At 35.5% G+C, this 27,736-nt stretch overlaps 1 protein-coding gene across 4 annotated transcripts in view; it reads right to left on the bottom strand.

Moving 5' to 3' along the window:
• The window catches only part of LOC149553473 (B-block binding subunit of TFIIIC), a 190,189-nt gene that overhangs the window by 123,594 nt on the left and 38,859 nt on the right, over nucleotides 1-27,736 (bottom strand). For all 4 annotated transcript variants that reach the window (XM_089788919.1, XM_089788922.1, XM_089788920.1 and 1 more), the window contains exons 2-4: nucleotides 15,976-16,378; nucleotides 15,794-15,865; nucleotides 15,588-15,650 (exon numbers count right to left, since the gene is read on the bottom strand). In XM_089788919.1, the coding sequence (XP_089645045.1) occupies nucleotides 15,588-15,650; nucleotides 15,794-15,865; nucleotides 15,976-16,378 (538 nt within the window). The remainder of the gene's footprint in view (nucleotides 1-15,587; nucleotides 15,651-15,793; nucleotides 15,866-15,975; nucleotides 16,379-27,736) is intronic.

Below are 27,736 nucleotides of genomic sequence, written 5' to 3'. Positions count from 1 at the left end.
ATTTTCAATTTACAAACTAATCTAAATTAATTAATAATATCTAAGAAATAAAATTAGGTGTTGATTAACATAATAATTAATATTTAATTATAGAATCAGTTTTGGACATTCACCAGAATTTTTTCAAATTTTGTCAATTTAAATTGTGACCGCGTGGGATGGAAGGGCAGACTAGATGAATTGAATATTTTAATGAAGTTGGTCAGTGACCAAAGATACAAACAAACTCCTTTCATCAAGCTATGTGTGACTGGACTAGTATAGATATTAGAAGGAAGATTGTGAAGTTTGCTTGCTAAACCTAGCAAAGTTTTATGAAAATCATGTTCCCTTGACTTAATCTAATGATACCCTAACCTCAAATCAATTTTAGAGAAATATGTAGCACCATGTAATTCATCGATTTGGGGAATCAGATACCTATTTTTTATGGTCTTTTTATTGAGGGCACGATAATCTATACACATGTAAAGTCTCATCTTTCTTTTTAACCAGCACTACAGATGAAGCAAATAGACATGAACTAGGCTTGATATGTCCCATATCCAACAACTCCTTAATAATCTTCTTTATTTCATCTCTGAACGCCTTAGGATGTCTATATGGAGTAGTGATAACTGGCTTTGCCCCTTCTTCTAGTTCAATAGTATGTTCAAAACCTCTATCCAAAGGTACTCCTGGGGGTATATCACAGAAAACCAAACTATGTGAATGTAAAATCTGCAATAAATCATCTTGATAATGTTTAGATTCAAAACCTATTACCTTGGTGGAAATAAAACATTATGCTGAGTAAGCAGCATCACCATGATAGAAAACAATCTCCATCCTGTTAGCAGAGACAACCCTAGGTCCACCATTTGACATTACCCTAAGAATTACCTTAGCAAAGACAATGCCAAGTCCACCATTTGACATTCCTCTAAGAATTACCTTTTTCCCATCAACTTGAAAGAAAACTCTAGGCGCTTCAAAATCTATGAATATTTATCCAAAGTCTCCATCCATTGAATTCCCAAAATAACATTAGTATTAGCCAAATCAACCACATAAAAATCATCTATTACTATATAATTAACAAGAGCAATACCTAATTGTGGAACCTTATGTGTGCTTACTAAATTAGTGCCACCTGCAACCTGAACATCAAATCCCTCATGTTCCACTGTATGTAAACCATGTTTTTTAACTAGTGCAGTATTAATGAAATTAAGTGTAGATCCACTATCCAAATAACAACTAACCGCTGACCCTGCAATACTCCTCTTACTCTGAAAATATTATAATGTGGAGTTCCTATCATGGATGCTATTACAACCTTTCCTTGTTTGTTTTCTTGGGTTTGTTCTATGGTGGTCTTCTAGCTAGGTTCTAGGTATTGATCTATATTTTCCTCTTCTTCACTGTTTGATGCTACCTCAATATAATGTATTTTCCCTTTACCCAAACATCTATGACCTAGTGCCCAAGCTTCTTTACAATTGAAGCATAACTTTTTTCTCCCAAGTTCATCTCATTCCTCTTTATCTAATTTATTTCAGAAAGGTGTGTAGCTCATGAAAGGTTTTCTGTCATTATCTAATTTTGGGGGTGGTCCCCTATTAAAAAAAAATCCCTTAGAAGAAGGTTCCAATTCTCGTGTTTTTTTAATGGCAGCCTACAAACAAGGGGGATTTAGAGATTTGACCCATTCTTTACGTGCATTAAGTAACCCATCAATAAATATAACAGTTTTTTGTCTTTCAGTAATCTTAGTTACTAGGACTGCTAATTTCTCAAATTCAGAAATGTATTGTTCCACCGTTCCTGTTTGTCTAAGCTGACTTAGATGAAGTTTAGGATCCTTAGAGCCAAACCTATCAATGAGTCTCTTCGTGAAAGGTGTGTCGTTCCTCTCTATCCAATTTATTTCAGAAAGGTGTGTAGTTCATGAGAGGTTTTCTATCATTATCTGATTTTGGGGGTGGTCCCCTATTTAAAAAAATCCCTTAGAAGAAGGCGCCAATTCTCTTGCTTTTAATGGCAGCCTACAAAGAAAGGGGATTTAGAGATTTGACCCATCCTTTACGTGCATCAAATAACCCATCAATAAATATAACAATTGTTTGCCTTTCAGTAATCTTAGTTACTAGGACTGCTAATTTCTCAAATTCAGAAATGTATTGTTCCACCGTTCCTGTTTGTCTAAGCTGACTTAGATGAAGTTCACGATCCTTAGAACCAAACCTGTCTATGAGTCTCTCAGTAAAGGTAGCATATGTGCTGATCTGATCGTGACCCAATGTTATTTGCCCATGGTGCCACTACTCATGTACCATCCCTTCTAAATGTAAAGTTGCATATGTGATTGCTTCGCCTTCCATCATAGCATTCAATTGGAAATGTGTCAAATTTTTGCACCCAAGCTCTACCAGTTGTTTTCCTTGACCCATCAAAATAAGGAATGGACATCTTACCAATCTTTCTCTGCAATTCATTATTATAGCTCCGCTATCCTTTAGGCCTATGTTTCATCCTGACATCCAAGTATTCTCTAAAAGTCATTGACGATCTAAATTCATCCCCTAACTATAACCAATCCTAGTATATTTCTTCTTGTAATTCTATAATACAAGGCTCCCTTTCATGCTACGGATTCCTAGGTGTGAATGTAGGCATGGCAGGTCTTGATGTGGTAGAACCCTCAAGCTGGTTATTTACTAAATGATCCTTCCATCCACCAATTCTCCCAGCATTACTCTGATTTTGATTAAGATTGTGGGCCATAAATTGAGTCATCAAATTAGTCATACAATTAACACTGTTTTGCATATCTTGTTGGCTCCTAAGTATTGTTGCTACAAGATCCCTAGTATCATTTGCTTCCCCCATGTTATTATTTTTTTCAAAAATTATTTCTTCGTCTAGTTTTGTATGACTATCTTCGATATCAACCTATAAGGAAGAACTAGACGATTCCACTGGAGTGTTAGGATCCATGTTTTGTCTAACTCGGGTATTACGGAAATTATAATGTCCTTTTTGCATATGTCTAATCTATGTAATTTCCCCGATAAGCCGACATGCAAAAAGGCTCTGATACCAATGTAAAATCCCAGAGAGTTTCTATGTAAAATTCCAAAGAGTTTCTAAAAGAAAAAATCTTGCCTTCATTGGATAACAGAAATGAAATAACAAGTTTGACTTACAAATTTATCTAATGATAAAATTGATATACTGATTCGAACAATAGGCTGACCGGAAGCAATACAATTAGAGATAATTGATTCACTATCAGAGTTGAATATTCTGATTGAAAACAATAGTTACTATTCCTTTCATAATCAATTACAATACGATGAGAGTCGATTAATAAAATTTGTGTACTTGTGTATTTGGATAATACCAGTTGATGCCTCGCGTACTTCCTGTGACATAAAGGCTCACCCAAATAGGAGTCTCGTCCCTCCTGTGATGTCAAAAAGACCAAATGCTCCAGATGTGGCGATTAATTAGATTTTCTATAGTAATTCTTCTTCACTTATTAATCAACTTTGCTCCCTTATGGCGAGTAATATGCTATTCCAACTCCACAGTGTATATTGTTTTGGACGGTAGTACATGATGAAATAGAAACTATTTCAATCTCCACTGAGGACGCTATTCAGGACGACAATATTATCTTCTGTGATAACCGACAGATGGCACTTGCATCTCTACTTTACTCTTAATTCGAAGACTTGTGTTATTCATCATAAAGCAAACTCATACATCTATCTCGGTCCAACCCGATAGGCTCTGTGACGTGCCGTAAACAAGTCCTTGACCAAGCAGACACGAGTAGTGTTCCCAAATAAAACTTCGCTAGGTTTAGCAAACGGACTGCACAATCCCTTCTGATATCTCCACTAGGCTAGGCAAGCATAGTCTATCTTTGGTCACTGACAAGCTTCATTAAAATATTCAATTCATCTAGCATGCCCTTCCATTCCACATGGTCACAATTTAAATTGACAAAATTTGATAAAATCCTAGTGAATGTCCAAAACTGATTCCATAATTAAGTAATTATTATTATGTTGATCAACACCTAATTGTATTTCTCAGATATTATTAATTAATTTATATTAGTTTGCAAATTGAAAATTGAAACATATTGATGAAATTTTGGGTATGATGGAACCACAGTCTCTTTATGCAAAAGCCTCTAAATGTGAATTTGTTATGACCAGAATTTTATATTTGGGTCATAGACTAGTGCTAAGGGTATACAGGTACATCAAGTGAAGATTAGAGCCATTTTGGATTGGCCACCTCCATAGAATCTTTCAGATTTAAGAGGTTTCTTTGGCTTATGCATTTATTACGGGAGATTCATGAGAGGATTTTCACAACTTGGAGCACCATTGTCAAATCTTACCAAAAAGGTGCATTCAGGTGGACAAAAGAAGCACAACAGGTATTTGATAAACTCAAAGAGGTAATGTGCTCTTTCCCAATTCTTGCACTTCCAAATTTTAATCAACCATTTGTATTAGAATGTGATGCTTCTAGTGAAGGAATAGGAGCAGTCTTAATGCAGAATAAACATCCTATAGCTTATGAAAGCAAGAAACTCAAGAATACTGAAAGGTTGTATTCAATATACAATAAGTAAACATTAGCAATAATGCATGCATTGGCTAAATTCCGACAATATTTGGTTGGTGGTAGATTTGGAGTTAGAACTAATCATAACAATTTGAAATATTTCTTGGGCCAAAAAGATTTGAATGACTAGCAACAAAAGTGGATCAGTAAGATTCAAGCTTTTGATTTTGAAATTGTATATGTTGAATGAAAGAACTATGTGGTTGCTGATGCATTATCCAAGAAACCTTCAATAAATGCTATATCAGGGGTAACAACTGATTGGAAATCTCTTTTATTAGTGAAATATTCTATGAATGTGTTTGCTTGTGATTTACTGGATGGGAATGTTCAAGATGATAGGTGCAAGATAGTAAATGATGTGATTTATTACGAGGATAGAATCTTTCTCGTATCTAGTTCTAAATTAAAATTGAGGATTATGTAGGGAGTTCATGATTTACCCTTTGTAGGACATCCAAGTTATTTCAAAACTTACAGGCAAATTTGTGAACGATTTACATGGAAAGGGCTCAAGAATGATGTGTTGTGCTATGTGAAGGAATGCATTACTTTTCAGCAAAATAAAGTTGAGCATTCATATCCAACAGGTTTACTCCATCCTTTACCCATTTCTAAACAAAAGTGAGAGTGTATCCATGGACTTCATTACTGGATTACCTCGGACACATGGTAAAGATTGCATTTTTGTAGTAGTTGATAAACTAACCAAATTTGCACACTTCTTTGCAACTACTATAGAGTTTACAGTTGTTTAGATAGCTAACGACTTTTTCAAGGAGGTTTTTGTCTACATGGTTTACCAAAAATTATTATCAGTGATAGGGATAGTAGATTCTTTGGCATCTTTTGGGAGGAATTATTCAAGTTAACAAGTGCAGATTTGAATCACAATACCAGTTACCATCTACCTATAGATGGCCAGACAGAAATAGTAAACAAATGGGTTAAAGGATACCTTTGTAATTATATTGTTAGACATCAAAAAGCTTGGGTTCAATGGCTACATTTGGGAGAATATCGTTACAATACAACCTATCATATGTATATTGGTATGACTCCATTTAAAGCTTTGTATGGGTATGATGCTTCATCTTTTGTTGATCTTGCCTTTGATCATAGTAATGTGCCCAAAGCTCAAAATTAGCTTCAAAAATGTCAAGATATTTTGAAAGCACTTAAGGAAAATTTGCAAGCTGCACAAAACCAACAGAAAATTTATGCAGATAGAAAATGTGTGGAGCTAAGTTTTGAAGCAAAGTTGGTGCATCTTAGATTACAGCCATATCATCAATCTTCGCTCAAATGCAGTGGAGCTAGAAAATTGAAAACCTCACTTCTATGGACCTTACCAAATTGTTAGGAAAATTGGTACAGTCGCTTGTGAATTAAATTTACCGGCAGGCAGCCGTATACATAATGTCTTTCATGTTTCTTGCCAAAAGAAGGCATTAGGTAAACAGGTTTCAGTATCAAAGGAACTACCACCCTTGGATTCAAAGGGGAAATTGGAAACATACCTGAAAAAATCTTGGATCTACGAGAAAGGTGTTTGCATTATTGATCCATCAAGGAATATCTCGTACAATGGAAGAATTTGCTGGTAGATGATGCAACATGGGAAGGCGAACAAGTGCTTCAACATCCTAATTTACAGTTGCTTGTGGGCAAACAAAATGAGGGAGGGGAGATTTGCAATGTCCCCAAGTTGACTATTATGATGGAGTTAAACAAGACAAATATATATTAATTATTTTATATTAGTTTCAATTTTCAATTTAAAAACTAATATAAATTAATTAATAATATCTGAGAAATAAAATTAGGTGTTGATTAACATAATAATAATTATTTAACTATGGAATCAGTTTTGGACATTCACCAGATTTTTATCAAATTTTGTCAATTTAAATCGTAATGAATTTTATGAATTGAATATTTTAATGAAGTTGGTCAGTGACCAAAGATACAAACAAACTCCTTTTCTCTGACTATGCGTGCCTAGCCTAGTGGAGATATCAAAACGAAGATTGTGAAGTTTGTTTGCTAAACATGGCGAAGTTTTATTTGTGAACATTGCTCTTGTCAACGCGGTCAAGGAATTGTTTACGACACATCACAGAGGCTATTGGGTTGGAATGACATAGATATGTATGAATAGTTTGCTTTACGATGAATAACAAAAGTCTTTGAATAAGAGTAATGCAGAGATACGAGTGCCATCTATCGATGATCACAGAAGATAATACTGTCGTCCTGAATAGCATCCTCCGTGGAGATTGAAATAGTTTCTATTTTCACCATGTACTACTGTCGTACTGGTATTGTCTAAATACACAGGTGCACAAATTTTCTTAATTGACCCTCATTGTATTGTAATTGATTATGAAAGGAATAACAACTATTGTTTTCAATTAGAATATTGAACTCTGACAATGAATCAATTATCTCTAATTGCATTGCTTCTGGTCACCCTATTGTTCCAAACAATATATCAATTTTTTCATTTGATAAATTTGTAAATCATACCTGTCATGTCATTTATGTTATCCAAAGAAGACAAGGAATTTTATTTTTTTAGAAACTCTTTGGAATTTTACATAGAAACTCCTTGGGATTTTACAAAATTATGTTCGTCTTTGTTCATCCTTGTTTCCAAGGAACTTTGGGTGGGACATTGTAAGTTCCCCTTGTTTATACCTTCAAAATGAGCCTATTTTTGCGAAAAAATGTGAAAATCTCAAGTTATACCTTGTTGCTCAAAATGTCAAAATTCCTAACTCAAAAAAGGTTTTTAATGCTCAAAACACAAACATTCACAGCTCACAGCTTTAAAATGCTCAAAAAGAAAGCAGACATGACTAAGTGAAAGTTATGGGGCTCGAAAATTGAGTGAAAAAAAACCAAAATGGTTATTACCGCTCAAAAATTGAGCACTCAAAACCCCAAAGGCTATGATTGCTCAAAAAGCAAGCATTGAAAACTTTCTTAGTTAAGAATGCTCTAATATTCATGTTTGAGACACATTTCAAGAATTAGTTGCAATTACCTATGAAGGAAGATGAAAATGTGGTGGTTATACGAAATGTGTAAAACCAATTGAATATGCTCAAAAAAGCGAGAAAGGATTCCAGCCAATGTAAAATTGCAGCTCCAGAGACTTTCTTATCAAATATCATGATTGCAAGATTTGCAAAGAAAGTTTTTGTGAACATTTCAAGTGAAATTTGAAGATTTGCCAAAATGGAGTGCATAGAATTGATTGAAATACATATTAAATATTCAGAGAAATCCAATCAGTCAGTATGAAGCCAAACTCATCAATCCCCAACAACTCTTTTCCCTGCAATGTCTAGATGTAAGACTTTGAGATAGTATAAAGAAGAGGATTTTTGTCAAATGTTGTTGTTGTCAGTACCCTCATGACATGCATCAACTGTGGAGTCTTTCCTAATATTCAGTACACAAAGTTCTTCTTGTGAGAACCATCATAATAAACAAGACATGCAGCCATTACAACTATCTTGACAACCCTTGAAATCTTAATACTAAAATCCCAATTCCACCACCCATTTCAGCATTCTCCATATTTATATGTGTAGACTGTTTGATAGATTGCTTCAAAGATTTGTTAATTCACTTATATAGCTTGTGTCTCCATCTTTAGCTAGAGTTTGATCAGACCAGTGTTGATCTCCTCCGCTAATGAGCCCACCTCTATAACTTCCTTGTATTCTTACAGAAAGTCCTCACTAATCCAAACCACATGTTTTTTAGTAAAACTTAATAGACAGTCCATCTGGCCAGGGCCTTGTCATCTTGAGGGATAAAATAGCATCAGTGATTTCCTCTCTTGTAATTTCTTTGTTGAGTTTTACAGAGTCATACCTAGATATTTTCTTAGGAATAATGTTCCTACTATGATCTCTAGCTTGCATTTTCCTTAACTCGTCATCTCCAAAGGTAAAGAGATTCTTGTAAAGTTGTACTAGGGCTTTCATAATATCTATATGACCATTAAGGCTTCTATCTCTTTCTCAAATAGTACCAATTTCTTTCCCTTGCTTCTTTGCTTCTAAGAAAATGAAAGAATAGTTTTGAACCTTTATCACCATAATCTAAACAGGTCAATCTAGCCTTATGTTCTCATGTTTTGAAGCCATCTACAGCTTAGTTACCGGATTCGTGCCCTAGAGGCCGGATCCGGATTCGGGTCCAATCCGGATCCAAATTCGTGCCTGGATTCGTGCAAATTCGGGCAGGATCCTTGTTTTACACAGTGGATTCGTCCGGATTCATGGCCCACGAATCCTGACGAATCCACTGTGTAAAACAAGGATCCTACCCGGAACTGCATGAATCCAGGCACAAATCCTCAAGGATCCAGCGTGAATCCTCAAGGATCGACAGGTTTAAGTGAGTCTAAGTTATTTAATATGACTTTTTTAAATATATTTTTTTGCTTTCTAGTGCTAAAATGACCTTTTTATGCATTATATATACTAATAAATGAGAGAAACAAATAAATAAATAAATATATAAATATATATATATATATATATATATATATATATATATATATATATCTGTTACTAGTTGGTGCTTGGGCAAGATCAGTAATATATATATATATATATATATATATATATATATATATATATATATTCACGAATCCCCCACGAATCCTAATTGGGGAAAAAAAAAATCACAAATCCACGGATCCAATTCACGTGCCCGAATCGGATTCGTATCCCGAATCGGTAACTAAGATCTACAGGCATCCTTTGCTTAGGATAAGACCAGCAAAGCATCTCTATTTGAGGGGTCATTCTACGTAGACTCTTCTAGCCTTAACCATCCTACTATGCACTATTGTCTCCGCATTCCTATAATCTTTGGCTCTTTTCCTACCCACAGCCTGAAAGAGGGCCTTCCAGCTTATCACACAAAGACACCACTTTCCCTATTGTTTGACTATGAACACGGGTTAAGCCAAGTCTCCATCCTCAAGATGTTTAGTGTTGAGGATAAATGCTTCCCCTCTTTGAAAGTGAGCATGGGGGGAGAAGATGGCAACAGAGGTACAAACAAGATGATCACACAGGGAGAAGGGAATAACTTTCACAAAGAACCCATCATCTTCTTTTAAAATTTAAAAAACCTCCTTATTGGCATAAAATCTATCTAATATGCATATATATCCTCTTATTTCCCTTCTGAAAGTTGCACAATGCATACCAAATACTACTAGAGTCCTTTTTATTCCAGCAAGAGGGTCATAAAGTTTTGCATTATTTAGCATTTTATACCAAAAAAATCTCATCCCCCTTCCACTCAAATTTAATACCCCTAACTTATCTGAGGGGGATTTAACCATATTAAATTCCCCTTTGATAAGGCCCAAGACATTTTTCAATTGGTTCATCCATCTCTACAATTCAGCTCTTTCTCTATGGCAGTTAATAGCATATACTGAACAAATATCAAATTCTTGATCCTTATCCTTACATATCACCTAGACCAGCCAATTGCAATGGGAGCACCCCTGTCGAGATATAAGTTTTCTCCATTTATAGCTGACCATAATAGCAGCCCATCCTTTACCTTTCTCATGTTTGGTGGTAAACTAGTCAGCATCTCTCCATATAAATTTCATATTAACATCTAGGGCGAATTGAACAGCTTTAACCTCCAATGCTAAGCGGAAGTTCAAAATTTTATACATCCTCAACAGTCTTTTGATCACATTTTTTCCCTAGGGATTCCAATCCCCTAGCATTCCATGAAATACATTTTAACTCCATGACATATTAGGGGGATGTATCGATGGATGAACTAAATGCCTTATAGCATTTGGGCAGTTGGCCTTTAGAAACCTTTTTTCCTCTTAAAATCCAAGCTTCACTTTGCTCCAATAGCAGTGAAGCTTTCTTTAATGAATTTGTAATTTTTCTTGTGCTTAGTCTTGGCCTTAAAAATTTCCACATCTTCTTCCTCCAAACCAACCATATTAGAATCCATCTTATAATCACCCTTATATGGCACAATGGCCCAACAACTTTTCATCTTACAATCATTTACAGGACCCTCATGACCTCACTCTTAAGGGATGAGCTCAAAGTCCTAAGCATCCAAGCCTAAAATCTCAGGATGCTCTTGACTATGGGTGAGAGGAGGGGGTGGAGACCAGAGCCTCAACACTATCAGCCAACTACCATTTAACTCCACAAAGGGTGCACAATCTTATTCATCAAGCCCTTTATGTTCACGGGCTGGGAGAGAGAATCTGAGGGGTGATTTGTCCCTCCTCTCTTTCAAATATAGGCAATGAGTAACCAAGATGTGGGGCCTAGTTGGCCACCATCTTGATCTTATCTGTGCAAGAGGAGATCATGGGAGTCTAAATTTAGTTTTGATCAAAATTAACACTCTTCTCCAAGCATGCACTTGCTTTTAATTGATATTCGACTCTTTTTCTAGCTTCTTTAATTTGCCAATAATGAGTCGTTGAGCATTCAAAGTTTTGTGCTTAGGGGGCCTTTAATTTTTAAGGTCCTTAGAAACTTTGAGGGTAGCAGCACGAGGGGCACCTTTGGAGAAAACTACCTTCCTAACAGCCTTAGGAAAGTGTGTCAAGCTTATGTATCAACTAACCATGATCACTAGCAACGGAGGGGGTAGAAGAGGCATCCACAAATAGGGCATGGGATAGGATTGGAGGAGCAATGTCCACAAGATTACGAGGTAGGATGAAATATAGGGTCTCAGGCACACTTTGGAAGCCAGAGGTACCCTTGTCTTGTTCATTATGGTTTATGACAATGCCATCTCTGGTTTAACCATAGTTTGCAAACTCGGACTCGGAGAGTACTCGGCAAGCCTAAAATTTTCAACTCGGAAAAAACTCGGCATATACTCAACAAAAACTCAGGGAAAACTCGACAACTCAGAAAGTACTAAAATTTAAAATCTCTTGAAGAAACATATTTTTTTTTGTAGAATACAATTATAAAATGTATTAAATTAGTAATTGACATTTCAATAGAGAAAATGTATAGTTTTATAGCACTTAAATGATGTAAAAAATGCATCTAATCCAATGTTTTCCCTACATCAACATTTTTACCTACATTTTTTAACATCTATAAATATGCGAGAGTAAAATTTGAGAGTACTCGCCCAGCAAAAAAACTTGAGAGTACTCGACAACTCTGAGAGTACTCGGAGAGTTTGCAAACTATGGGTTTAACCACATTTTTCACAGTCTTGTTATTCCTTTTTATTAATAGAGAACACCCTATAGAGGAAGTAGGCATTTATACATCCCAAAAACTCGACATGCCATACAAAGGAGTTATTTAATTCAATTTTAATTGTATTTGGGAGATCAATCCCCAATTTCACAGCTATAAGAAGCATGGTGTCACTCTAAGGCAAAAGGGTGGGGGGGGACTCATACATCCTTAAGACATTTCCAACTGGTTCTAGGGTTTTAGGAATTATATTCTAAGAAAGAGGTGGTATTTTTTTATAGTGACCCACCCAAGACATGAAAATGTCACAATGTCATTAATAATGGCTTTAAGAGTCCACCCAATAGCCCTGAAACAAGCATGGCTGATATTCCAAAATTCTTTTCTATGACATCTTTCTATGACAGCATGTTTGAATAAAATGATTGCTCTAATTTCTTGTCCCACACATTTTGCAACCAGTTGTTCATAAAATTACGAGAAGGAAATTTGGAGTGATTAAGAATCGCAAGAAACATAGCCACATCCCTAAGTCTATCCCTTTCAAACATAAGTGGACAAGTCTTCATTAGGAACAACAAGAAGAGTAGCTAAAGAGGGCTTACCTCATCCTCCAAGATTAAGGTTTTGATCATCATTCATATGGCTTACTACCACATACTTTTCCTTTTCCACATATTTCTTTGATCCTTCAACAATGATTTACAAAGAGGTGGTTGAAATCCTAGGGTAGTCCATCAACGACGTGACACCAAAATCATTACCCGTACAACAAGCAAATGCCCTTCACAAACAAGGGAGCCAAGGAAGGAGATGGGGAGGTCAAATTCACCTTAATCGAGCAAGTCCTGCTTGTACGAAGTAAGCCAACCCACGGAAGGCAAAAAACTTACAAAACCCTAATTCCTTATGCTCTCCTCTCAATTCCCTGAGTTTCTTTTTCCCCAACTATCATCATCTCTCAAAGTAGGTTTGAAATAAGGTGACCTTGCCAAATGAAATGGAAGAACATATGCATAAAAGAATTTGGTTACTGCATCAACAGTTGGCTCAAGTTTTCCCTATTTAATGAAACCATCATTAAACAAAAATAATAATAAAATAACATTACGCTATATCATAATTAAATTTAATTAGGTTAAAGAAAGATCAAAAAGGAACTAAATAAAAAGTTGTCTACCTCGAACATGAGACATAAAAGGGGAGAAGAGAAATACATTTGAAAGGGGGCAAAAGGAAAAGTAAAAGAAAAAAAAAGGAAGGTGTGATTCAAGAAAGAACTAACGCAAAAGAAAAAGGAATAAGAAGAAAATAAGCAGCTCCATCAAAAGGAAAAGTTATGAAAGATTGTGACCCTCTCAAAGAGCAGCAATGATGAAGGGATGTGACTCTTTCAAAAGGGTTGAAATAATGAAAGGTTGTCTCTTTCAAAGTGCTGCAATGATGAAGAGTTGTGGTTCTTTCAAAGGTGGTAATGATGAAAGATTATCACTCTTACAAAGAGTAGAAATGGTGAAGCATTTGACTCTTTCAAACACAAGTAGGTGGGAAAGGTTGTGACCATTGCAAAGAGTAGACATGACAAAGAGGTGTAACTTTCCCCCACATTGGAAGATATAAATGGGTCAAGGTTCCATTCAATGAGGACATTCGAGGAAGATCAGTGTGGAGAATAATATATTATTTTTAAGGCAACAACTAAAAGTGGTGGCACAATTCTTATGAAAGGTAGTGACCCTTTCACCAAAAAAGTATAAAGGAGATTCCATTCCAATAAAAAAAAAAGAAGATTAATCAATCAATATCCTTCTTCCATCAATCATTTATCCCACAAGGCATCAAGCAAACAATCCTCAAATCCACATAAATCATCACTTCATCTTGGGACCAAGAAATCATTCAATTAAGCAATCAAGCATCACTTATCAAATCAACATTCATTTAATCGTCATTCACCAATATATCAAACTAGCATCCATTATATCATCACGTTTCAATTATATAATCACAATTAATCATAACTCGCCAATACCTCAACTCATCAAATCCAAGTAATTCATTTAATGAATAAATCATTCCACAACAATCAAATAAATCATATTTCTTACGGTGGTTTTATTCAGGCAAAGGGAATCTAAACATTATCTGCAAATTGGTATGATTTATCAGTTCTTATAATAAGCAGCATAGTGGGTCCAATTTATGATTTCTTGCTTATGAAAAACGGTCATATCTATGATTTCTGTTTATGAAAAATCTAAATCAATACGATCATATTATGTGATCTCTTTATTTGAATAACACATGCAATAATGTATAACTCCTTGTGTGTTAGTTGTAATCAATCATAGTAGGGATAATAGGGTAACTTATATGTTAGTTGTAATCCATCATGGTAGGGGTCAAAGGGTGAATACAAGGAAGGAGAGAGTGTTAGTAGGTCCTATTCTAATCACACCACCACATGGTACTGGCAGATTATCCCATGAGGCCAAATGGGTGCAAGGACTGGCCCAACCTTGGGCTTAGAAGGGTACCCTAGTTGACCATTGTGTTAAGGAACTCCAATCATAAGGGAGAGTATAAGGGTGGCAGCAGAAGAGGGGAATGGCTATGAGATTCCTCGCTAGGTACAGCCCTTCATATGGATGGCAAGGGGCCACATGATGGGTTAGAAGGATGATATCCAATCTCATCCCTAGGGTAAAGGATTGTCAATGGCCATGGAATTTCTCACTAGGTACACCCCCTCATATGGATGGCAAAGAACCGCATGATGGCCAAGAGGATGATATCCACTCTTGGGCCTAGGGTAGAGGATTGTGGAGGATTGCTCAAGGCACCCAAACCTGCTGCTTATGCTAGTTCTCCTAGGGCTGAACTCCATCAATAAATTAAATATATCTTACAATTTAATTAATGTTCCTGACCCTAGTTGAAATGATTGATGCTTAAAATGTCTCTAATAAGGAAGATGTATATTGTGGATTATGTTTCAATGATTTCCTAACATGTTGCATGATGTCAACCAGGTACATGATTCTATAAAGCTTCTTTTTCTACTCGGACTTCGTGATTTAGGGCAAAATCTCAGGCAGCAGTATGTGTATGTGAAGCCAATAAGACTTTCCTGCTAATGTCAGCAGTATGTGATGCTAACAATTGGATGGCAATTTCTTTATGAAAATTTTAATTGAAACCACAAATCTATGGATGAGTAAATGTAGAACTGGAGTTAAATTAACTAGGTTTGGATGGACACACATGCACTGGACCACAAAGGACCTGTCTCTCATCACAGATCACTCCCACACACTTAAATATAAGTCCAACACCAAATGGTACATGGAAAATGACATACTGTGAAAGCCTGATTAGGAGCATTCATTAAAAAATGAATGGACTCAGGGGTTGCTGAAAGACAATCAATGCTCCGAACCTAATGAAGACTTAATAGATTAGCAGTATTAAAACTCCAGCATATGCTAATGTGGGGAGCTGCATCGGAGCCCTTGCTAATCTATCAGAACTAAGTTGACAACACTAGACTGTCTTAATTCTTAATCTCTCAAGGGAAAAGAGAGAAGAAACCTTCCTATTCAATATGCCACAGTGAAATGCCTTGAATTCAATAGACATTACTATTCCTTTGCATCTAAATTGCTATCTACCATCCAGGAATAAAATCATCTACAAAATACACACCTTTTTGTCAATACGAGCCTGGAAAAGTTCAACAAGTCCAGCTGCAATCAACCTTTTTGATATCTGTAACAGATTGTAAGATGAAATTATTTTCTTACTCTAAACGGGATTACACCATAATGATTTTATGCCTTCTATGTCAAATTAATGAGAGCTGAAACTTCAACTTAGAGACATTAATTAATTTGGTAGCAAATGAAGCATACTCTGCGCCATGCTCGATGCCCTACGGTCATGCGGTATCCAAGACTCACTTTCAAATCAGAAACAACAAGAACCTTTAAAATTGCAGAAGGAACAAATCTTATTAGTAACTATAGAAGTAGTGCATATACCTTTAACAATTCAAAAATAAATATGGTATTTACAAATGTTTACAAAGAGATACCTTGCCATCTGATTCCTCTAGTTTATCACATACAGACGTCATTGCTGGAAGATCATCCTTAATGAGGAGGTCTTCCCTACCCCCCTGTCCAATATCTTCCATCCCAAAAGGCATATTTCTATCTTCATTAAATTCGGAAGAATTGGATTTCCTAATCTCAAACCGTTGTTGAGAGCTTAAATTTAGATGTTTTGCATAACGAGATAAATGAATCAAGTTGGTATTAACAATAGAGTTGCTTTTGAGCCCATTTTCAGCTTCAGAACCTCCTCCCTTTGTACGTACCAGAGTTGACTGCCTTACCAGCAAACCTCGAGATTCAAGGCTCCTTACAATGTAAAACAGTTTATTCCCTTTTATTCCAAATTCTTTGGCCAGTTGATTCTGTGTAACTCCTTGTGTTCTGTAGTTATTGAAGCAAGAACAACCTTCATCAGGAAACAAACACAGAAGAACCAATGTATATAATGCTATGCTCCATAGGGAAGAGAAGCTACAATAAAACCTAGAATAAATATGAATCATTTACCCAAACTTTAAAAAAAATTTGAAATCATCTGTGTTCATTTTCCACACATTTGTTAGTCCCTGCCTTATATAAGGCCGGGAACTAATGTTTTCATTAGCCTCCAACATAAATTTTTAAGACAGTAATTAGTTTTTACAGGCTAATGTTTGAGACTCTTTCTTTTTTAATTCTTTTATCACAACCAGAATCTTAATTTTTGATTGGTCCAAGGCTATTTTCCTGGTCATAAAGCCTATTTTGTGAATGGAAAAATATGGAAAAAATCAAAAGGATAAGCATGTAATTAATGATCTTATTGGTATTTATTTGATATTTTACCCAAACTTTGACAAGTGTCAATAGGCACCAGAGGGAAGAACAGACGAATTGACATTTTACCAAAACTTTGGCAACGGCGAGCGCTCGTGTATTCAGCTCATGCCTTCTGAAAATGGACGGAGGCTCTGAAAATTTGCACAAGCTTACAGTTTCAAGATAAATGTGGAAAAACAATTTTGTTTATTGATCAAATTCCTTGCAAATGTCATCCTGACAAAAAAAATTATTTACCCAGAGAGTACTTTAAGATATGGGACACAGATAACTTAACTACCTCCATATTTTTAATATTAACATAAAAATGTTCGCTGCTTCAGATTTGCGTTAATAAGGTTTATACTACAGCCTCGTTTGCACATGCATTGTTAGTTACTGTAAAATACAAGCAACTATTTGTCTATTTTCAATTTCCTTAAAATATTTACATTTGAATTTGAAATCTGATCACCTCCTTATCGAGAAATAATTGCATGCTTATCTGTTGATGTGATGCTTAATTTAAAAAATAAACAAATAAGATGTTCACAGAGAAATTGGCTAAATATATATATTTTGTCCCCGAAGATAATGCATTGATGTTTTGATGCTGACATTTTATTTTTAAATACATTTAGTCAATAGACATTAATGTAATAGCATATTAATTCTGATTGTATTATTTAATCTTTTATATGATCATAAATAAAGATTCTGTGAACACTATTTTTCTTTCTTTTGTTATATTGTGAATTATTATGTTTTGATATAGAATGGTTTTCTTGGAATACATTTCAATTAAGTTTTAATTTTGAGAGTATTGATAAGTAGGAGATAATTTCCACAGCAAGTCAAATTGCTATCAGGATTTTAACTGTGTGATTTTGAGTCAAACTCATTGACCCATGTTTCATGAGTAGTGATTCAACATGCATCCATCTATCATTAGAATAAATGGAACACTTAGCGCTCATTGGATCTAGGTGATGCTCATAGGGGTGAAGCACCAGGACTTCCCAAGAGGTCACCCATCCCAGTACTACTCCAACCTAAGCGCGCTTAACTACGGAGTTTCCTCCATTGTTAAACACAAAGCTTGCAACCCCATTTGCAAAACCTTCACCAAGTGTTGTGCCTTATGAACCATTCATTAGAAAGCCCCTTAAGCTCATCAATTGATAAGTAGGAGATAATTTCCACAGCAAGTTAAATTGGTGATATTGCTATCAGGATTTAACTGTGTGATTTTGAGTCAAACTCGTTGACCGATGTTTCATGAGTAGTGATTCAACGTGAATCCATCTCTCATGAGAATAAATGGAACACTTAGCACTCATTGGATCTAGGTGATGCTCACAAGGGTGAAGCACCAGGGCTTCTCGGGAGGTCACCTATCCCAGTACTACTCCAGCCTGAGCACGCTTAACTACGAAGTTTCCTCCATAGTTAAACCCAAAGCTTGGAACCCCATTTGCAAAACCTTCACCAAGTGTTGTGCCTTATAAACCATTCATTAGAAAGCCCCTTAAGCTCATCAATTGATAAGTAGGAGATAATTTCCACAGCAAGTCAAATTGTGATATTGCTATCAAGATTTAACTGTGTGATTTTGAGTCAAACTCATTGACCCATGTTTCATGAGTAGTGATTCAACATGAATCCATCTCTCATGAGAATAAATAGAACACTTAGCACTCATTGTATCTAGGTGATGCTTACAAGGGTGAAGCACCGGGACTTCCCAGAAAGTCACCCATCCTAGTATTACTCCAGCCTGAGCGCACTTAACTACGAAGTTTCCTCCATGGTTAAACCCAAAGCTTGCAACCCCATTTGCAAAACCTTCACCAAGTGTTGTGCCTTATGAACCATTCGTTAGAGAGCCCCTTAAGCTCATCAATTGATAAGTAGGAGATAATTTCCACAGGAAATCAAATTGTGATATTGCTATTAGGATTTAACTATGTGAATTTGAGTCAAACTCATTGACCCGTGTTTCATGAGTAGTGATTCAACATGAATCCATCTCTCATGAGAATAAATGGAACACTTAGCACTCATTGGATCTAGGTGATGCTCATAGGGGTGAAGCACCGGGACTTCCAGGGAGGTCACCCATCCCAATACTACTCCAGCCTGAGCGCGCTTAACTACGGAGTTTCCTCCATGGTTAAACACAAAGCTTGCAAACCCATTTGCAAAACCTTCACCAAGTGTTGTGTCCCTTATGAACCATTCATCAGAAAGCTCCTTAAGCTCATCAATTGATAAGTAGGAGATAATTTCCACAGCAAGTCAAATTGTGATATTGCTATCAAGATTTAACTGTGTGATTTTGAGTCAAACTCAGTGACCCATGTTTCATGAGTAGTGATTCAACATGAATCCATCTCTAATGAGAATAAATGGAACACTTAGCACTCATTAGATCTAGGTGATGCTCATAAGGGTGAAGCACCGGGACTTCCCAGGAGGTCACCCATCCCAGTACTACTCTAGCTAAGCACGCTTAACTACAGAGTTTCCTCCATGGTTAAACCCAAAGTTTGCAACCCCATTTGCAAAACCTTCAACAAGTGTTGTGCCTTATGAACCATTCATTAGAAAGCCCCTTAAGCTCATCAATTGAAAAAAAGGAGATAATTTCCACAGCAAGTCAAATTGTGATATTGCTATCAGGATTTAACTGTGTGATTTTGAATCAAACTCATTGACCCATGTTTCATGAGTAGAGATTCAACATGAATCCATCTCTCATGAGAATAAATGGAACACTTAGCACTCACTGGATCTAGTTGATGCTCATAGGGGTAAAGAGCCAAGACTTCCCAAGAGGTCACCCATCCCACTACTACTCCAGCTTGAGCATCACCTAGATCCAATGAGTGCTAAGTGTTCCATTTATTCTCATGAGAGATGGATTCATGTTGAATCACTACTCATGAAACATGGGTCAATGAGTTTGACTCAAAATCACACAGTTAAATCTTGATAGCAATATCACAATTTGAGAGTATTGTTTTCTTGTTATAAATATGAGCATAAATATGTTTTTTTTTTTAATTTGATATTTTTTCTTTTTATTACTATGTTTTAAAATTAAAAAAAAATTTAAAGGAAAATTAAATACATATGAATGTGATCGCCTAGATCCAATGAGTGCTAAGTGTTCCATTTATTCTCATGAGAGATGGATTCATGATGAATCACTACTCATGAAACATGGGTCAATGAGTTCACACAATTAAATCCTGATAGCAATATCACAATTTGAGAGTATTGTTTTTTTTGTTATACATATGATCATAAATATGTTTTTTTTTTTTTAAATTTGATATTCTTTTATTTTTATTACTATGTTTTAAAATATAATATTTTTTTAAAGGAAAATTAAATACATACGAATGTGAATGAATTTGGTAAATTATAAGTTAATAGTTTAAGATTAATTTTATTTGATTGATTAAAATAAATAAATAAATATTGTATTGATGCAATCTAGTCTTTTTACATGATGGATTATGTAGTGTGATTGGAAAAGTGGATGTAAAAGTTCTCTACAAAGTTGAATCTAGAAACATGATTATAGACTATGGAAATCTAAATCTTTGAATATCGTATTTTTCTATTTATCATTTTCAATTTAGTTGAGTTGAATAATTTGTATTGAATTAGAATTATTGGAAAAATTGCTAAGTTAATAGAAGAATTGATCCTATGCTCGCTCTTGTGTGCTCATAAATCTCCTAATGTTATGTAGCATAGATGAACTTATTTTATTAGAATGAGCAACATGACACTTTATTTATATATTTGTTTGAATATCATGGCAAGTTAAGTATTTTATACAATGAGGAAAAGACATAAATTTCTCAAGAAAATTGTGTCTAGAAATAACAATGAATACCAACAGCATACAACTATACTAATTGGAAGGAACATATTAAGTTTTTTTTTGTTAAAAACTCTCTTGCTTAAGTAAGCTACAATTACCTAACCTTACAGGGAGCACTACTATTTGAGTCAAGATTGCAATCGTAGTCATGGGCTATGTTATGCATCAAAAGAATTAATTAAAAAATCATAATATGACACTTGACATAACAAATCTTCACACACAATGTTCTAATCATAAAAAAATATTGATCTTTCATTTTGAACAAAAGGCAGGGACTCCAACTCCTCAAGAGCTCTTGTTAAATATGAAGATCTTCTTACTCCCAAGTAGATAAAAGAAGAGACTAAATGGAATAAAGATAGACCAAGATTAACAGAGACAAGGCAACACCCTGTTGCTCGAGACTTAGCTAGGACAAGAGCTTACAGAGTATATGAATCAATGTTCAACATGAGTGGTAGCATTAGAGTTTGTAATATCCACGTCAAAATAAGATCTATATAATTAAAATATAAATGAAGAGATAAATAATAAATAACATAATATTAATAATGGTATGTTATAATTTATTATAATCATATTAGAATATTGCATAATATATGTTAAGTATGAAAGTTAAACATTATTATATAAAATGATAAAATATTATATTATATAATGATTAGATTAATAATCATAATATAGAAAGTGAAGTGTATATATTAATATTGATATTAATATTAATATTTATATTTATAATGAAAATTGATATTATTAATATTTATAATGAATATTAATATTAATAAATAATATAATTAATTGAATGAAAAGACCCACCTTTTCTCATATCAATGTATATAAAGAAATTTTTAAAAAAGAAAACTATATAGGGAAGAAAGCTAGATATATAGAATTTGGTTTGCAAAAGCTAAATGGCAAAATATAAAATGAATTATTTAAGGTCCTAGCAGGGGACATTACAATTGGTATCAATGCAATATTCCTACCAGCCTGATTCCAGAAGTGATATCTATGAGACCATATATTTTTCACTATTGTCATCCTGGAATATAGAGAGGCTATGATACATTTATAATCAAAAGATTCTGAGTTGTTGCAGACTCGTCAATCTTCTATGCATATATAATAGATCAGCTATAATAGATGGCGACAAGAACATAGAAACATTGTTACTATCTTCTCAACCCACTCAGCACATGACAAAAGACTTGGGAATAGACAAGCTATCATAAAAAGGTTTTCTTATCCTAGATATATAAATGCATGGGTTTCATTATCTATAACCATATGACTATATAACAACAACTATTAAATATTAAGGATGATCAAGGAATGCTCCCCAGAGGAGGAGGTTAGAGTTCTTAGCCGATTATGATTTTGAGATCAATTATATGAAGTCTAGGGAGAATAGAGTAGTTGAGACCTTAAGCCAACAAAGACATATATCAGCCATGGTAGCAACAAATAATGGGCTCAGGGAGCAAGTACTTCAATGTTTACCAAGAGGTGAGTTTTATAATGAGGTTTGCCAAGCACTCCATTGGGATCCTCAAGATCACAGGTATGAAGGATACCAACTGGAAAGAGATGGACTCTTAAGATATAAAGGTAGGATGTACATACCTCGGGATTCAAAGATTCGGAAGAAGATTTTGGGAGAGACCCATGCCGCTCCTTACTCAGGGCACCCTAGGGTAACCAAGATGTCAGTTGACATAAAACCCTTGTACTTTTGGAAAGGCATGAAAAAGGAAATAGCTAAATATGTGGTAGGATGCCTCAAGTGTCACAGGGTCAAGGCCGAGCACTGATACCCCATCAGATTATTACTTCCGAATAAGGCTCCAAAATGGAAATGACAAATAATGACTGGATTTTATCCAAGGGTTACACATGACTCGAAACAAGCATAACACCATCTTGGTGGTTGTGGATCGAATAACTATGGCAGCACATTTCATCCCTAGAAATCTAACAAATGGGGGCGCTAGAATTTAGCCATAAGTTTGTGAAAAATATTTTCAAACTTCACAAAGTTCCAAAAAAGATCATATCCAACAAAGATACTAGGATAATAACTAGATTTTGGCAAACCTTATCCTCAGCTTTGGGAACAAAATTAAACATTAGCTTAGCCTACCATCTAGAGACTGATCGTTAGACATAAAGAGTAAACCAAGAGCTAGAAGACCTCTTGAGAGTATATTGCATGGATCGACAGTATCAGTGGGAGATGTATCTTCCCTTGGTTGAATTTGCCTATAACAACTCGTACTAGTCTTCTATTAAGATGGCCCCTTTTAAAGCTCTATATGGGCGTAAGTGCAGAACTCCTGTAAATTGGAACAGAATTGAGGATCGAATTATTATCGGGCATAATATGCTTCTAGAGATGGAGGAACAGGTAGTTTAGATCCGCCAGAGGCTGAAGTAGGCAAGCGACCATCAAAAAAACTATGTAGATGCAAAGAGGATACCTAGAAAATTTTCAGTGGGAGGAAAGGTCCTCCTGAAAGTTAAACCACAGAAAAGTACTATCAAGTTTGGTAGGAATGCCAAATTAGCCCCAAGATATGCAGGACCCTTTGAGGTGTTGGAAGTCATAAGCCCTATGGCCTACAAAATTGCCCTACACCCAACCCTTGCCAGAATGCATAATGTGTTTCACATTTCATATCTTAAGAAATATTTAACCAGCCATGAACATGTTATTGACTGGAATGTCTTGCAGGTGTGAGATCCAAGGGTGGTGGAAATAGAGTCACACTCAAAATACTTGAGATGCGTAAGCTTTGCTTGCAGATTCGAGATATCGCTCAATGCAAGGTCCAATGGGGCCAATATACTGAAGAGAATGCCACTTAGGAAGATTATGATGAAATCTTCCAAAAATTTCACAGCTTATTCCTGGAACTTGAACTATGAATAAATTTTGATTCAATTTGAAATGTAATGAGATGATATGTATGTTGTAATTGGATTTATTTTTGTTTGAAAAGTTTATCGAGGATGATGAAACACAAGGAGGGTATGTTATATTCCAAATGTTTGCTTATTTTAAAATGTCCTCATAACCGTTGAGATTTCATGTGAAGTCAGTTGACTCGTAAATTAGTTAAACATTATGGTTTCATGTGAAATGGAAAAGTTTGTTATTCGTTATAATTTCTTGGAAAGTGAAATGGTGGTTAATCGTTATGATGTTTTATGAAAATGATTACTTGTTATAGTAACTTGATTTTATCATAAGGAATATGTTATTATCAAGGAATTTCTCTTTTTTGTAGGAGCGCGATGAAGGGGAGAAGCAATTGCCAGAGAGGGAATTGGATAAGAGACACCAATCCGCCTATGAGCCAATAGGTATGAATTCTAACCACCAAGGCTAAGGGTAAATGACTAGGCATGCAAGAGTATACTATGGACTACCATGAGCTAACCCAGTCAATATATTTATTATCAAAGAAATCACTAAGCCTTAATTAAAGCTAAGAACTAATGTGTTACCTGGATTGATCTCAAAGCTTCCCATAGTATCTATTATGTCTTAATATTAAAGTATTGTAGTATCTACATATACTTGCATATGTAAATGCACATATATGTATGTATGCGTAAATTCAAATGAGACGTATGTATACACCCACTTAAAATATGACATATACACTAGATACGATTGTTAGAATATCATGCATACATATATATGTGTGTGTGTGTGCGCGCATACACAAGGATGATATTTTAATATTAAGACATTTAGTATGAAGTTTTTTTTCCCAACCTTGGCAATGGTTTTATTATTATATCATCAGCGGTCATATTTCTTATATTCTTTCATCAGGCTCTTATATCTTTTTCGCTGGCCATTTTATATTTTATAATATTGCCACATATGTTGACAATGGCTCTTTAACTCTTTGCCACCTTTTACTTTCTTGCTCGTAACCAAGCATCAACCTAGTAAAACAAAGACTTTATTTGATGGTTCCTAAGAAGAAGCACTCAAAACATCATAACAAAGATGTTGCAATTTCATTCTTGCAAACTACCTGCATTTTAATTCATATTGTTTCACAATCACATATTGCCTATGATTTCTTTCATACTACCTCACAATTGCATATAGCTGCAATTCCATTTGCCTTGGCCCTTGATTATTGAATTGTGCATCATTGTTGTGTGATCAATTCACCATGAAATCTCTTGCACATATCTTGTCATACCGTGTCAAGCGTTCTTGCTGGAGGTCACTGTTGATGTCAATTTTGTACCACTACATAACATATAGCAATTGAATACCTGATATGGAATATCAGACACTCAATCCCTCTCTTGAAAAGTAAATACTCATGTAGACATGAGAAAAACTCCAATGTTCTTACACCTGTGGATACTAACTCAATTATATTAATGTGATTTGTTGGTTAATCACATAGGCGGCCTTACGTTGTTTATTCAAGGAAGTTGAATTCTCGTTGTGATGGGGATGATGATGGCTTTGTATAAGTGCCAAATGATGTTGATGGTGATGGTGATGGCGAGTGTGTCTGCCAATGGTGTTTCTCCTTTCTAACTTTCTTCTTCAAAACTCCAACTACTAAACTACTTGTTGCTCTACTCCTACTCCTATGAATGGAAAGATTAGCAAATGGACGAGGATCAAATCTGATGAAAGCTTACCAATGGCTCTACCTCCATAGATGCAATGATTCAAGGTAAAAACACTAGATTACCACGCATTGCTTCCTAACCAGCCGCTAGGATGCTAGTGGCCTAGTTTATAGATCCCTATCAAACATCCATTAATATCACCATACAACTATCCATCTACTCTAACTCTTCCTTGACAACTTTCTTGAAATAAATTCTACTTTAACAACTTCAAAAGAATCTAACTTTAACTATTAGAAGTAGAAACCATGAAATAACACCAAATGTTCTTAATCACCATGCAAGTCACAACAATGATAAAGAGAAGCAATTTTGGTATTATCTTAAGCAACAATTTTCTTCAACCCTTTACAAATGAGAGCAAATGGCCTTATATAGGGGCCAAAATTACAACCAACAATAGAGATTAAGAGATAAAATCAACAATCTAGATTAGATCCTAGAAACCGTAATTAGGGTTGCCACCCCATCGGCCAATGAGAAGATGCCACCTCATCAATGGACCAATGGAAAAAAGGAAAAGTGGCAACCAATGAGAAGGCACCAAAATGTTAGCCAATCAGAGACACCTACCCTACCCAAAAGAAAGGAGAAATTGCCACTTGGGCTTATATAAAATGATCTTCTAATATAATTCTACCCTTTTCTTTCATCTTTTTAGCCAAGGCAATGAACTTGGCTAGCTTGTCATTGATTTCCTTCATGGGAGGGCAAAGCATGTGCTTCATCTTGAGCTCAGCTGAATTCATCATGTTGCTTGCTGCTTGCAATGTCTTCTCGTGATCCTTCTCATATTCTTCCGCATATCCGATAAAGGCATTGAGGGAGGCAAGGGTGCCCAAATGTTTCTTCTTGATGGAAACCTTCCCCAACTCATCCAATCTTGATGCAAATTCTATCTCATTGACATCCTCCTCTTTGATATCTTCAAAATCAAGTGCAGCCCCAACATCGCTCATCATGGTTGAAATGGAAGTGTCAACGCCTGGGCTATGTTGTGCAATCTCATTCAATATTTCTTCAAGTATCCTCAATCACTGTAACAACTTGATTCTGAATTAGAGCTCACCTCTACCATAGCGCCTTTGTCCACTTGTATTATCCTCTTGGGTTCTAGCGTCAATTATGCTCTCCCTTGACAATGTTGCATTATGTTTCTTTGTTGGAGGCTCCTGATGTTATTTACTTTCCTCAACCTCCAAACTTCTCTTCTTGCTCTTAACTACTCTTTGTTGCTGGCTACTGCCCTCACCTTTCTCTCCAACTAACTTCGCTAGACCTTCATTTGGTTTCATCTTTTCATAAGTAAGGTGTACCTTCCGACTTTGTAATTGCCTTAACTTCTCATTGTACCATGACTCAGTGTGTAGATCAACTAACCTTGTCTGCCTCTAAGGAAGGATCCTAATGATCATCCCAATCCACTAAACCCAATTTTGTTCCATCCACTAAATCATAATCTTCTCTTAGAACATTTTCATCGTCTTCCAACTGATTGGGAATATCAAGGCCTCTCCATCTGACTGCCCTCATCATGCCCATTGACAATCTTGAGAAAGCTAGCTTTCTCACATGAAAGTCATCATGTGCATTGGCCCAGAAATCTTTTATAGTAGGAATATGTTTGAATGTATTTCTGTGAGATGCCTTGATAAGACCATTAGGATCGAATCCTTGTCTTGCTCTATACCATCCTAGATGATACCATTCTAACTCTTTTCTCCGGAGCTGCAAAGGTGACACGATTGGGGCAAGTATCATTGCTTATTCCAAATGAGAAGGTAATCCTTGTCTCACCTTTAAGTTTCATCATCTTGTCATAATGCTCAAGTTGCCTAGCCAATTCCATCAAAACTACCTTGTTGAGTGGGTACCTTGGAAGTCTCTTGGGACAAACTGTACTTCTTGCTACTCCAATAAATGTGAATAGCGGAAATTGGATAAACCAAATCTCATACTTCTTAACGTTTGCTTCCGCTTCTGATGAGAGCCTCTTAGCAGGTCTCCCTTGTAATATCTGTACCATCTTCATGGCAAAGGCGTCATAAAACATTTTATAATCTTTGGTGTTGTGCAAATGAAGCTGTAGATAACACTCATGCACCAAACATTACCCCAGCCCATTGCCAATTACTCCTAATGCCTTAAGTCCAAGATTTTCATTAAGTCTCGCAATCAAATAGAAAAGATAGGATCCCATATAGAATTGCTTTTGATTTTGCACTGTCCTAAGTTGCAACTCTAGATTTTCGCTTATAGTTCTAGCCCAATCAAATTTTCTCTTTCCATTTTCAATTTCATCAATAAAGTAGTACATGCAGTTCTCGAATTGCACACCTTGAGCAACGCCTATGATTCTGCTGAGAAGC

The sequence above is a fragment of the Cupressus sempervirens genome, chromosome 6, assembly GCF_028749045.1.
Source record: "Cupressus sempervirens isolate cs-2001-9-10 chromosome 6, ASM2874904v1, whole genome shotgun sequence".
NCBI classification, from domain to species: domain Eukaryota; kingdom Viridiplantae; phylum Streptophyta; class Pinopsida; order Cupressales; family Cupressaceae; genus Cupressus; species Cupressus sempervirens.
The sequence above is the reverse complement of the archived record's forward strand: the minus strand, read 5'-3'. Positions and strand labels throughout refer to the sequence as shown.